The sequence below is a fragment of the Chelonia mydas genome, chromosome 8 (genome assembly GCF_015237465.2).
Source record: "Chelonia mydas isolate rCheMyd1 chromosome 8, rCheMyd1.pri.v2, whole genome shotgun sequence".
Classification (NCBI taxonomy): Eukaryota; Metazoa; Chordata; order Testudines; family Cheloniidae; genus Chelonia; species Chelonia mydas.
Genome location: NC_057854.1, coordinates 12,034,266 through 12,048,735, shown reverse-complemented (window position 1 = coordinate 12,048,735; position 14,470 = coordinate 12,034,266). Strand labels below are relative to the sequence as shown.

Sequence of the window (14,470 nt, the reverse complement as noted above, 5' to 3'; positions counted from 1 at the left end):
AATTATTATTCTAATCCTTACGTGCTTGATTACCCATCAAAAAACTTTTCCTGCTGGACTGACCTGGATGTTCCATTTACCAGCTGAAAGCTCATGATTTGTCAATGTGAGAAGCAGCTTTGGTTCTTCATATCTGTGAACTTGTGAACGGGTGGGTTATGTGGATATGATACTGGGAAGCACAGGATTTATAATCAGGAGACTTGGGTTTTATTTCTAGCTCTGACACAAATTCACAATTTGACCTTGAGCAAGTCACTTGGCTTGTCTGAACTTCAGGTTACCCATCTTTAAAGTGGGAGTAATAATACCTAACTCCTAGGGTTGCACAGAAGTGATGCATTCGATGAAGTGAGCTGTAGCTCACGAAAGCTCATGCTCAAATAAATTGGTTAGTCTCTAAGGTGCCACAAGTACTCCTTTTCTTTTTACAGAAGTGTAATTCACTCATATTTGCAGCACTGCACTGAAAGGCTCTAAAGAAGTGACAATTATCTTGTGCAGGTTGTCTGAATGTGATTTTCCTGGGCAAACCAGTTGATGGAGCTTTCAGGCTGTGCCCAGTTCATCCATCCTTGATTGCCCCAGATGCTCTTCACACCCAGCCCCGCCATCTCATCTCCTAATTCCTCTGAACACAGTGTCCTTTAAAAGCCACTGCATGAAAAAAATGTATCAAGTATGCATTAGGCAGAGTAGTAAATCTGCTGAGCCAAAGGAGTACCAAAGTTGGGATGCTGCATGGGCCTGGGAGCCAGGATCCTGACCAGGAGTATGGTAATTCTTTGGGAATTATCCTTGGGATAGTTGAATTCGTTCTTTATCTAGTATTGCTAATAACTAAACTGTATCTTTAAATCAGGGCTAGGGAACCTATGGCACGCGTGCCAAAGGCAGCAGGTGAGCTGATTTTCAGCGGCACTCACACTGCCTGGGTCCTGGCCACCGGCCCAGGGGGCTCTGCATTTTAATTTAATTTTAAATGAAGCTTCTTAAACATTTAAAAAATCTTATTTACTTTACATACAACCATAGTTTAGTTATATATTACAGACTTATAGAAAGGGACTTTCTAAAAACGTTAAAATGTATTACTGGCACGTAAAACCTTAAATTAGAGTGAATAAATGAAGACTCGGCACACCTCTTCTGAAAGGTTGCTGACTCCTGCTTTAAATGTTCATCTAAATGTAGGTTATTGCTGATTATGTACTATATGTACTGTTTGACTTTTAAACCAGCCTTTGTACTTTCACATAATTTAAGCACTATACCCAGATGTACAGACACTCTTTTCTTAACCTATATATTATAATTTTAACATTAGCTTTAATAAAAAAAATTTAAATCTGTTTCAGTCTTGGATCTACCCCCTCTTCTCTCAGAAGATATGATTATTTGCATCCCCTGCCTTTCAGTCTGAATAGAGCATAGGCAGTTTGACTTTGACATCAAGTAATAGATAAGCATATATGCAAAATTAGGTAATAGCTCCCCCATTTCCCCCAGAACATATTTTATTACGCAAATCTTTGATACAGGATAATGGATGCTTCAGCATCAGACTCCTCTCTTTCTTTCATGGACTGCCTTCAAATAAAGCTGTTATTTTTTAACTAGCTTAGGGCCCATCATATGACAAGATATAATCAGTAAATAATGGGTTGGTTTTGTATGCTAAGTCTTATGTTTACTTTTCAGTGTCCATATTCTGTTTGTTTTTGTTGTATCTTTCCACCTCTTCAGTGGGTTTACACTGTGCTTCATTGTGTGTTACCACAGATACACACATGTGAGCATGTTTCTGGAGCCTTGCACCTCCTTAACGTTGTCTTAAAATAAATCAGCATGTGCTCCATATACTGCTTTTTACTAAACTTTTAAAGTCAGTGGCAGGTGCACATGTTTATATGCAGCCAGAATGCAGAACTTTACTTTTACGACCATTATTTCTAAGCAAAATTTCTACAGTGTCAAAAGAGCTGGTGTGCACTGAGGACCAGGCCTGTGGCAAACCAAAATAAATCTATTTATTAAAATCTGATGTTCAAATCTGAAATGGATGGATTCTCCGTTACTCCAGTGGGGTTTGGATAAAGCCTCAAGAAACAACTGAAATGTCTTAACTGGTTTTAAAAAGTAAGAACAGAAAAATCTCCAACGAAACAAAACAATTTTACCTCCTGGCTGACTATAAACATGACAAATTTCAGCCCAGAGACTATTTGTACATGCTTTAAAACAGGCTTAAAGGGAAATTCTAATCAATAAATGTTCCTGTAGCAACACTTATATATATGTTGGTGAAACATTAATTTTATATTAAAGCAAGGCAAATATTTTATACGGAAGGGTAGACAGACTAAATTGAAATGTTAGTTTTTGGATATTTGAAACTTGTTTGTTAGAATGGGTGAATCCAGTTGAAAACAATCGTTTAATCAGTTGCATTAACTGCATTTGTACAGAGTGCTCTTTTATCCTCCTGGTTAGTGAATGTGTTATTTTGCTTCGTGGAGTTAATTACTAGGTTATAGTAATATGTATATTTAATCTTTAAATGATGCATGTGTATTTATCATTACTTTCTGTGCCAATATCATTCAGTAATAAGGAACAATCTTAAAACCTTTCTGCTGCTTAATTACAAGTAATTGAATTAACTTCTGATTTGACATGCAGCACCATCTAGTGGTGAAGTGGTAACTTTTTATATTAAAGATGTGTACAAAGATACAGTACTTGTATACACATACACAGCAGACTATATTTTCAAAAAAAGTTCACATCAACATTGCCAAATGAGTGTATAATTAAGTTTGAGAACATAGCCTGTGGACTATACATGGTCTGGCACTTCTAGAATGAAGTAACCACACACTTTAAAACGGTCAAAATAAAAACTGTTTACAAAGGCAGATCTATTGGGTGGAACTCCCATCTTAGATTCTGTTTTGCAGTTTTTGGTAGATAATTGTTCAGCTAATTGTCTGTAAGTTTTCACAAAATGAGGATGGTTGGTTATTAATATATGCAAAGACAAAAGGCAACTGAGAATTTCTGTTCTACCTATTGATGAAGTGGGTCTTAGCCCATGAAAGCTTATGCCCAAATACATTTGTTAGTCTCTAAGGTGACACAAGGGCTCCTGGTCTACCTGTTGTGTTCTTAGAATGAGTTTGGGATGGGTCTGTGACCAGGGACAGACAATTGGATAATCGACCTTTGGATGAAATACTTGGATTTTAGCTAAGATCAAGTATAGTATCAGTTTAATATCTCATACATTCTGTCAGAGGGAGGGAGTGTGTTCTGTATTTTCAGGGAGCAATTTAGTAAACTTTTAGGATCTTATTCTACTCTCAAGGTCTCATTCTGACCTCATACCTGTTTTAGGTCCTGATTCAGCAAGGTACTTAAGCATGTGCTTAAATATTAAACGTGTGGAGGAGTACTCATTTGCTTAAAGTTAGACAAATGCTTAAGTACCTTGCTGAGTCTGGGCCTTTTAGTGGGAATTCTATTTAATTGAGTTACTTCTGATTTGTAATGGTATGAGAGGGGACCATTCTTCATATCCTTATACAGAACTCCTCAGTGCTGTCTGTGGAATGCCTTGTGTGCAAATTGGGGGTAGCACATATCCTTTGTGCCAGATTGTTTTTCCTTTCAATGCCATAGAGAAACATTTATAAATAGTTACTGAACTCAAATAGTAACAATCTTGCTTTTTGTTTTTTAAACTTTCTTCTTAGGAAATACAGTGTACAATAATTATACATAGTACACAGTGATTTCTGGTATAATCTATGCTTTTCTAATTTAAAATTGGTTATGCTTAGTATTTCAGGTGATATGCCCCTTTTAACTTCAACTAATTACTGTACATTATGTTTAACTTTAATATTTAAATGAGGGGAGAATGGCAAAATTGAATTGTCATCATATATTTCAAGCTTCACAGTATATGGATAATTCAGATAGGCCTAGTATAAATGAAAGTAAGAAAGAAAGTACCATATTTCATCCCAGCAAAAGAGTAAAAAACTCTTGTATGCAAGCACGTAACCAAAGTTAATTCACCAAAATAGTTGTGTTTCATGGCTCAGTTAACTGGCAAGTGATGGTGTTCTGTTAAATTATAAAGTGGAACAAAACCGCATAGTAAATTTTCCACTTCTGTTGTCCTGAAGGATTATATTTTTGAAATACATAAATCATAATTTCAGCACATATTTTTCTTATTGTTGTGTAAGGAAATGAGAGGACATTAACCCCAGTTCTGGAATGTTTTTTTTTTTCTTTATAGTCTTCACAGTCTCACTGGTTGACAACAGAGGAAAGGACCCAAGTTTTACTTGACCTCAAAGCTTCAGGATGGTCTGAGCTGGGTGAAAGAGATGCCATCTACAAGGAGTTCAATTTCAAAACTTTTAATCAGGTAACTATTGCTATATATTATTCCTAATATAAAAGGAAATGTAATTATCCTAGTTTGTATTGTGTTCCTAGTGAAGAGATGTTCACATCCACAAACCTAGGAGTATTTGGGACCAAATCCTGTTTGCTTTCCTCATGTCAGTAGTGTCACTGAAATTATCAGGCCAGATTCTAATCTCAGTTACCCAGGTGTAATTCATTGACTTTATTGGCATTGTTCCATGGTAAGACAAGCTGAATTTTACTGTTGATATCTTTGTTATTACTAGCACTCCTAACTTAATCATAAAAATATTTGCTATCAAGAACTTTACAAAGGTGAGTAAGAATGAAAGCACAGTTATTTACCAAACTTGGGGAAAAAATGTGAGAAGTGTCATAAAACTCACCTTTTATACAGAAAGGGACAGTTATGGTGCTGTCTTGAATGAATTGCAATAGACGCTCTGTAAGGCTACCTTTGATACAGCAGATTGTAAACCCTGTTGGGCTTGAATTTTAAGTCAAAACCCTGGGCCATGCTGTGTCATCAATTTTTAAGAATTTTAAAATTTGAAATCAGAGATGAAATCTGCTTTGAAAATCGATGGCACCATATGGCTAACTATGATTTAATATATTTTCTTAAGATAAGATTGTCAACTAGATTCTTGTTACCATATCTCATTTCGGAAAGAAAATTTGATTTCTGATTAATCAAGTGAGATGCATACAAAAAAAGACAAGTTAGAAGAGCAATAATTAGCTGTATTATGGCCCTGCTAAATAAGACAAGAATTAATCCTAAGATATCCTTCTCATTTCAGTGCCCTTAAACTTGGGTTTATTTGGAGAAAATATATTCGTTTCAGTTATGTCTTATTTAATTTTCTCATTGCTCTTTTTTTAAAATCTGGCCTTACTAATATTTGTTACACCTTTTATATCAGTGACCTATTTTTATTCTAGCTTGGATCGTCTTATGCAGATTTAGGGTCACATTATCAAAAGGTTAAAGCTTCGCCTTGTAGCATATGACTCTGCAGTTGTGCACATGTTTGTGTGTAGATATCCACCCAATGTTTTTGAAAAATTGCCCCTAAATGTGTTTGTTTAGGTCTCCTACTGCTCTTCCCCTCATTTCTATTGCTCGGGTACAGTCAATTTAATAATCCTCTGTTCTGGTCAAAATGTAGTAGATTGTTATATACTAAAGATTAGCTGTGAAAGATCATCTATTCTTACAGTTTTAGGCAGATGATAACCTACGTGTGGAATGGGAACAGATGAAGATAATTCCCAGTTCCTACTTTATTTTTGAAAGGGCTATGCTCTCCCAGGGGTGAAGGATAAGGTTACTTTTTTTTTTTTTAAAGATGCCATATTCTTCTGAAGATACCTCTTCTCCTCCTTCCCCTTCACCTCCGTCCCATCCACACCACACTGTATTTGCAGTGTAATGTCTATCTAGATTTGTAGACTGAAGCATGTTAGTGCTGCATAATGTGCTGTTTATTCTCATGGCCATAGTATAATCCAGACCAAGGTCTTTAGGAGACCCTGTGAAGTGAAATGTGTAAATGACAATTTGCAATGCCCACCCTTTTTAATATTTCAAAAACTTAATTGTCATAGTGAGGAAATTGCAGCCATTAGAGAGAACTTAGATTAAAATGTGTGTGAGGTAGGGAGAAAAGAGCAGCATTGCTACAATACAGAGCAGGAGCAGGTACAGAATGTCACATGTGGAGCCCTGAATACATTTTTCCTGGATTGCACTTTAAACCTGGGAGTTAATAATAGTACAAAACAAACAACTTCAAACGAAACAAATTATGAGGCAATGAAGGAGGGGAAAACCATGAGGGGGCCTTTTACATGAGACCTGGATGGGAGAACTGGAAAGCCAAGGACAGAGGGATAGCTAGTTCTCTGCATCAAATGTAGTCGTACTCTAGGTGCTCAGCTTACAGCTTTCACGCTGGTGGCACTCTTGAAAGTGTCCATGCGATGGTGTAATTGGAGAGCTTGTTGGCTCAGCATAGCTGGAAATGCTTTTTTAAAATTAGCATAAAGTAGCCTTTGCATATTGCAAATAAGTGAAATAAATAATTTCTGCTGATCATCTCTAGGCAATGGACTATATACCAAAGAGATGAGAACAAACACAGTCCTGTAATAGAAATCTGGAAAACCCAGCTACTTAGAGCAGTGAAGACATCAGAAGGAGAATTAAATAGTTGATTTTTTTTTAAGGCTTTATCCTTGAAATGTTACAGGGTAGAAATTAGTCAGCTATTCATAAAGTTGCAAGTCCGAGAGAGAGACATGAAGAGGATGCTAAAGTGGAAAGTCAAAATATATTTAAATGTACACTGTACGGTATACTAAGCCTAAAGTTAATAGTCTTTTTTTTTTTCTGGGTTCAGAATTGGCTAGGTCTCACCCCACCAAATTTATCATCTTAAAATGGTACTTTTTTGAAATGTCTGTTCCAGTTGGGTGGAAGATATTGGTGGATGCTCAGTGTGCCCCCATTGCTGCTTGACCCTTAAAAGTGTGAGATGGAAAGGGCTACGTAAGAGCTATCATTACTATGAATGATTTGAAATTGGCTTAAGAATTCAAAACTTCTGGCACTTTCAGCTGTGTGTACCACTGGGTAAACTAACAGGGGCCAAACTGTCTACACTGCTTTCGTTGCGGTCAAGGGGGTTACATGCATCTATATAAGGGCAGAATTTTGGCCTTAAGCATTTAGAAAATTGGGGCAGCTGTGGTGATGTAACATCGCCATTTGAAATTTCAGGCTGTAGAACAAGTTGGTGATCTCTTAGGCCTTGGGGAATGACTTAAGGTGGAATATGGCTAGAGAATGCATGCATGTTTGCAGCTGGAGTTAGAGAGCAAATGTTTGTCTCCTGGGAAGGTGGCACTGAAGATAAACTGAACTGGTATGGTTTAATTCATCTACCAATGCTTATATTTAATAATGTCCCCACACAACATTTACTTATTTATTGGTACGTTTCAAAAGCATATTACAGATCAGAGAAACAAAAGTGCCAAAAATGGAGCTAGCTAGCTACCTGCTTTGTAGAGTTTTGCAGTCAATATGCTGTCCATTAATAAACATGGACTTTTAGATGTAACTTCTTTTATTTAATAAATCTTCTGTTTGCAGAACTTAGTGTGAATATTTAGTAAAAGTCAGACAGCCAAGAAATACAGTTTCCTCTATGATCTTCATCCTGCCCTTTTACAGATGGCATAAAATCAGGTGTGTAAAAAAAACAAACCCAAAAACCTGAGCAGTTAAGCTGACATGAAAGGTATTTCAGATTTATGTTTTGCAGATGATATGAGTATGATTAATGTATTCATTGTTTCTTTATTGCTTCCCACAGATAATGGGCATGATGCATGGAAAATTCTGTGGCTTTAAAATCTATGCCAGGTTTACAAAGACTCTGTATGTCAACAGATGTTAAGAATATAAACAGAGTTTTTATTATAAAGTCACTCAAATGCGTAGACTTGAACTTGGTTTATGTATATTATTTTCAGTATGAGGGAGAATGAAATGAAACTTCTGTGAAATGAGAGAGTTATTTAGATTCCTGAAGCTTTCAGGCTGAGATTAACTTGATTAAAAGCTATCAGAAATTATGCTTCTGGCTTGGGAAATTATTTTATTACAGGACTTCACTTGGAACTGCTGATGGTGTTTGTTTTTTTGAAGATAGATTTTATAAAAATGGGCTTTTGAGAGTGATTTTCAGAAAATGAGTTGGAAAACAGTTTGAAATGTTCCTAAAATAAGTCAGTGAATGTACTTCCTGTTGTCAGTCCTTTTCTCTGCTGTAATTGCCATTGCATGCTAGTCGTGATGTCTTGGTTTGAAAAAATATTGATGTACATAGTGTCCTCCATCCAACCCTGCCCAGAAAGAAAAGCATCTGGTGTCCATTGCAGCTTGTTCCCCATCCCTCATTTAGGCAGTTTCTATGTCTGAAATGTTATTTTTCACTTTCTCCTCATAGCCGTATTATAATCATTGCTGTTCACTCCATTCCCTACCCATATTACCAGACCCCAGCCAAATACAGACAAGCAAGTTTCTCCTTTAGCCTCCCTAAACATGATGTATTTTTTCTTTCAGTTACAGAGCTATGAATAGGTGCTCTAAGTTGTATAATACTTAAAATACAATAATTATGAATAAGGATGAAAACGAACTGCCCAGCCAGGATTGTACACTTCAGAATAGCTGCTCTAAGTTGATGGTCCAACCACCAGCATCCCTCAAGTAATCTTTGGTTGTAGCAGTTGCCAAACACTCTGGCCCCCAGTCATCTGCAGGTGTGTAGCATTGGTACTAGAACTTGTGACCTTTGGCTTCAGAAACAGGTCTGGGGCAGCTGGGAGGACTGAGGCATGAGAAAATCATGGTGCCTGATCACTTCAAACTTGTCCACAGTGAATCGCAGAATCCTGTAATGGCTCAGCAAGAAGACTAGCCATCATACATGGTCCCAGCTTCACTGGAGACAGCCATCAGTCCAACCTGATACTGATCCTGCCATGTTCACAGATTTTTTTTTTTACAATTACAGCTTCTCTTTTGATTGGCAAAACATCTAACACAGGTAGGGTGACCATATGTCCTGTTTTGGCTAGGATAGTCCCCTTTTTAAGCCCTGTCCTGGATGTCCCAACTTTCTTGGCGAAACTGGGCATTTGTCCCATTTGCTTTTGCCAGCTTATCCTCAATTGGCAAGAGCAAATGGGACTGCTAAACTGAGGATGGAATGGAGGTGAAGGATAATCTAGGCATGGCCCAATATCTAAACAAATACTTTGCCTCAGTCTTTAATGAGGCTAATGAGTTTAGGGATAATAATAGGACGACAAATGGGAAGGAGGATATGGAGGTAAATATTACCGCATCCGAGGTAGAAGCCAAACTTGAACAGCTTAATGGGACTAAATCAGGGGGCCCAGATAATCTTCATCCAAGAATATTAAAGGAACTGGCACATGAAATTGCAAGCCCATTAGCAAACATTTTTAATGAATCTGTAAACTCAGGGGTACCGTATTGGAGAATTACTGGAGAATTGCTAACATAGTTCCTGTTTTTAAGAAAGGGAAAAAAAGGTGATCCGAGTAACTACAGGCCTGTTAGTTTGACATCTGTAGTATGCAAGGTCTTGGAAAAAATTTTGAAGGAGAAAGTAGTTAAGGATATTGAGGTCAATGGTTATTGGGACAAAATACGACATGGTTTTACAAAAGGTAGATTGTATCAAACCAACCTGATCTCCTTCTTTGAGAAGGTAACAGATTTTTTTAGACAAAGGAAACACAGTGGATCTAATTTACCTCAATTTCAGTAAGGCATTTGGTACAGTTCCACATGGGGAATTATTAGCTAAATTGAAAAAGATGGGGATCAATATAAAAATTATAATGTGGATAAGGAACTGGTTAAAGGGGAGACTACAACGGGTCACACTGAAGGATGACCTGTCAGGCTGGAAGGAGGTTACTAGTGGAGTTTCTCACGGATTGGTTTTGGGACCAATCTTATTTAATCTTTTTATTACTGACCTTGGCACAAAAAGCGGGAATGTGCTAATAAAGTTTGCGGATGACACAAAGCTGGGAGGTATTGCCAATACAGAGAAGGACCGGGATATCATATAGGAAGATCCGGATGACCTTGTAAACTGGAGTAATAGTAATAGGATGAAAATAGGATCATGCATTTAGGGATTAATAACAAGAATTTTTGTTATAAACTGGGGACGCATCACTTGGAAGTAACGGAGGAGGAGGAGAAGGACCTTGGAGTATTGGTTGATCACAGGATGACTATGAGCCGCCAATGTGATATGGCCGTGAAAAAAGCTAATGTGGTCTTGGGTTGCATCAGGCGAGGTATTTCCAGTAGAGATAAGGAGGTGTTAGTACCATTATACAAGGCCCTGGTGAGACCTCATCTGGAATATTGTGTGCAGTTCTGGTCTCCCATGTTTAAGAAAGATGAATTCAAACTGGAGCAGGTACAGAGAAGGGCTACTAGAATGATCCGAGGAATGGAAAACCTGTCTTATGAAAGGAGACTCAAAGAGCTTGGCTTGTTTAGCCTAACCAAAAGCAGGCTGAGAGGAGATATGATTGCTCTCTATAAATATATCAGAGGGATAAATACCACGGAGAGAGAGGAATTATTTAAGCTCAATACCAGTGTGGACACAAGAACAAATGGATATAAACTGGTCATCGGGAAGTTTAGACTTGAGATTAGACTAAGGTTTCTAACCATCAGAGGAGTGAAGTTCTGGAACAGCCTTCCAAAGGAAGAGGTAGGGGCAAAAGACATATCTTGCTTCAAGACTAAGCTTGATAAGTTTATGGAAGGGATGATATGGTGGGATAGCCTAATTTTGGCAATTAATTGATCTTTTGACTATTAGCGGTAGATATGCCCAATGGCCTGTGATGGGATGTTAGATGGGGTGGGATCTGAGTTACTACAGAGAATTCTTTCCTGGGTATCTGGCTGGTGAGTCTTGCCCACATGCTCAGGGTTTAGCTGATTGCCATATTTGGGGTCTAGAAGGAATTTTCCTCCAGGGCTGATTGGCAGAGGCCCTGGGGGTTTTTCGCCTTCCTCTGCAGCGTGGGGCACGGGTCACTTGCTGGAGGATTCTCTGCCCCTCAAAGTCTTTAAACCACAATTTGAGGACTTCAGTAGCTCAGACATAGGTTAGAGGTTTGTTACAGAAATGCGTGGGTGAGATTCTGTGGCCTGAGTTGTGCAGGTCAGACTTAGACGATCATAATGGTCCCTTCCGGCCTTAAAGTCTGTTTCTATGAAATGCCCAGTTTGCCAAAATTTGGGGCGTTCCCTCCCCCGCCCCCCAGGGGAGTGTGGAGGAACTTGGGGGGAGGTGAATGATGACACCAGACACTGGTCCTCGGGCTGTCAGCCCAACGCCATAGGGAGAGGGGGGGCCTCGGGCCAGCCCTGTGCAGTGTCCCATTTTCCCATGGGGAAATATGGTCACCCTAAACACTGTTGTCATTGTTTGTTTTCCCATTGCATCATTCCTCCGTTCTACTGCCCTCTGTTTGTGTGAATTGGCAGGCTACAGATGTGTGAGACTATTGCCCTTTAAAATGGGGCTGTGGAGAGAGATAGCAGAAGAAAAAGAAAAAAGTTGTCTGTGCTTTCAAGCCACTTTGTATTACATAAAAGAAACATGTTTTAAAGGCTCTTAATTTCTATTCCCAAGTGACAGATACTGAAACAAAATGCCTATTACTCACTGATAGAGCAGCCAATCCATTTCAATTTGTCAAAGAAAAAGTCTGAGTTAATGAGTTACAAAAATACTGTCACTACTTCAGGAGCCTGAGTAGCAATGTTTACTAATACATTTTTTTTCTTCATTTACTGAAATCTCTGGCAAAAAGAAAAAGTTGAAAAGTTTGTCGTCTAAAGTAGAGGGCTCCAAACTGTGGGGCATGCCCCCCAGGGGGGCATGAAGGAACATTTGGGGAGATGGTGCAGGGCTTGGGCCAGCCCCCATGGGGGGCGGGAAGGGAGTGTTACCTAGCCCTGCTCCGGCCCAGGCTTCCACCCTTAGCCCTGCCCCCAGCCTTGGCCCTTGACCGCGACCCAACTGGAGCTTCCGCTCCTGGCCCTGGCCCTAGCCCCAGCTGCGGCCCTGCCCCCAGCCTAGGTCCCCCGGCTGCGTCTCCAGCCTTGGCCCCTGACCATGGCTCTGTTCCCGGCCCCAGACCTGCCCCCAGCTGCAGCCCCAGCTTCGGCCCCCTTACCCCATCCGTGCCTCCCCCAACCACAACCCTGCTCCTGGCCCCAGCTCCCGCGGAAGCGAGGAACAGAGGGGTAGGGAAGAGGCATGACTGAAAAGTTTAGGGACCTCTGGTCTAGAGAAAATAGAATTGTCCCCAAACTGTTCAAAACCTCAAGGTTCCTGGCCTGTATCTGATCTGTTATAATTTGGCCTACAAAGTTACTCTTATTGTAAGCTCAACTGTAAAAAGTATGTGAAAGTTAATAAGGTCACAATCACCTATTATAACAAAGGTTGATAGGAAATGACGCACAAAGGAGAGACTGAATTAGTCCAAACAAAAAAACCATACTGTTATAACACAAGGACTGTGTTAAGATCATGCTTGGTAAGTAAGAAGAGTTTGGAACCGGAAATCAGTGAACCAAAATTAGTGTTTGGGGAAACTAGACCTAATTGGTTGACAAAATAATGGGAACATGGACTATTCCGTCCACCATTCCTTTTGTGGGTCCTTAAAGAAACAGACGTAGGGATAAAAATTGGCTACTAGAGTGAGGTTCACCAGCATGGCTGCCACTTCCACCATCTCCTGGGACTTCGGGCCTTTGTCATTCTGATCCTGAGAGATGTCCTGACCAGACGAGGCCAGAGAGAGGGACCCAGATGATATGTTCACCTTTACCGGCTTCCGCTGAATCCCAAACCCCATCTGGGATGAAACAGGATCAGACTTCAACAACAGCTTCAGCCAATCTTAGCTAACGTCTTTTCTTTTCCCTGACAGGACGGTTTTTACCATCTTTGGTACCATCTAAGAGACTGTCAAACAACTTGGGTATTTTTCCTTCTAAAAACTCTCTCCAGCTAAAAGGAAAGGGAAAAGAGGTTGTTCCTATTAAAATGAAAGCCTTATTTAATACTTAATATTTAAAATGCTTTAACTGTTTTTCCTTTTTCTCTTTAATAAAAAGATAATGATTTTTAATGGTGTTCGCACCATGGTACTAAGCGGACTGAGGTCTCTGTATACCAAACCCCAAGCTTTGTTTAACACCATCTTGGGCAATGACTGGTTTTATACAGGGGTATTCCATCTAAATTAATAAAACATGTTCTGCATTACTCTAAATTCTTGAATCCCTGTCCACTAAAGTGCAGAAGGACGAGTCACTTCCATTTGCAAATGTTTTGCCTACTGCTTTTTAGATGGAACACCTAAAATTACTGCTATTGAAAGAAAAAGAGGAAAAGCTGTTTCTGGTTTGTTTGCATAGGGTATGTCTATACAGCAACTAGACACCCGCGACTTGGACTCCTTGGGCTCAGGCTGCGGGGCTGTTTACTGCTGTGTAGACTTCCAGGCTCGGGCTGGAGCCTGGGTTCTAGGACCCTGTGTGGTTGGAAGGTCCCAGAGCTTGGGCTGTAGCCTGAGTCCATAAGTTTACACTGCATTGAAATAGCCCTGCTAGCCTGAGTCGGCTGGCACGGGTCAGCCACAGGTGTCCAGTTGCTGTGTAGACATACGCTTTGGGTTCAGCCATTTTAATTAATAAATTTAATCTTTTATCCATCACACTGTTTCTAGATAGGTGAAGTGTATATGCTTGTGTACAAGAGTTCAGTGACTGAACCTTTATTATTAAGGTTAAGATTCTGTTATGGGGATTTTTAGTAAAAGTCAGGGACAGTTAGCGGGTGATAAACAAAAATTCACAGAAGCCCATGACCTCTCCCTGGTGCGGGGGAGACTTAGAGTTGGAGCACTGTTGGACGCTGAGCTTCTGCAGCTGCACCAGCCCCACCGCTGCTCCTGTGGCAGGGACTGACCCAACCTTGTCCACTGCTTCAGCCCTGGGGCTGACTGCCAGCCGTTGCTATGGCGGCCCCTGCTCTGGTGGCTCCAGGGCTGGCTGTTGGCCGTTGCTATTACAGCCCTTGCTCCAGTGGCCCCAGGGCTGACTGCTGGCTGCTGCTCCGGTGGCTTTGAGGGCTGCTGCTCTCCTGGGCCTGGGGCTGACCTCTGGTGGCCCTGGGGCTGACAGCTGCTCCAGCCCTGCCCCTTCGGAAGAAGTCGCAGAGGTCCCGGAACGTCACGGAATCCATGACCTCTATGACAGAATTATACCCTTATTTATTATACAAAGTAGCGGGTTATCATATCCCATCTTAAAAGTCTGATCTTTTTATAAAAAAATTGTTTTAAATACATTTTGCATTCA

The 14,470-nt window shown here is 40.0% G+C and overlaps 1 protein-coding gene across 8 annotated transcripts in view; it reads left to right on the top strand.

The window, feature by feature from the left end:
• The window catches only part of PCBD2 (pterin-4 alpha-carbinolamine dehydratase 2), a 36,000-nt gene that overhangs the window by 1,553 nt on the left and 19,977 nt on the right, over window positions 1–14,470 (top strand). For 3 of the 8 annotated variants that reach the window (XM_043553151.1, XM_043553149.1, XM_043553150.1), the window contains exons 2-3: window positions 4,310–4,441; window positions 5,796–5,873. In XM_043553151.1, coding sequence (XP_043409086.1) covers window positions 5,796–5,873 — 78 coding nt within the window. In that variant the 5' untranslated portion in view covers window positions 4,310–4,441. The other 5 variants (XM_027825499.3, XM_027825503.3, XM_037906722.2 and 2 more) reach the window with 3 other exon arrangements.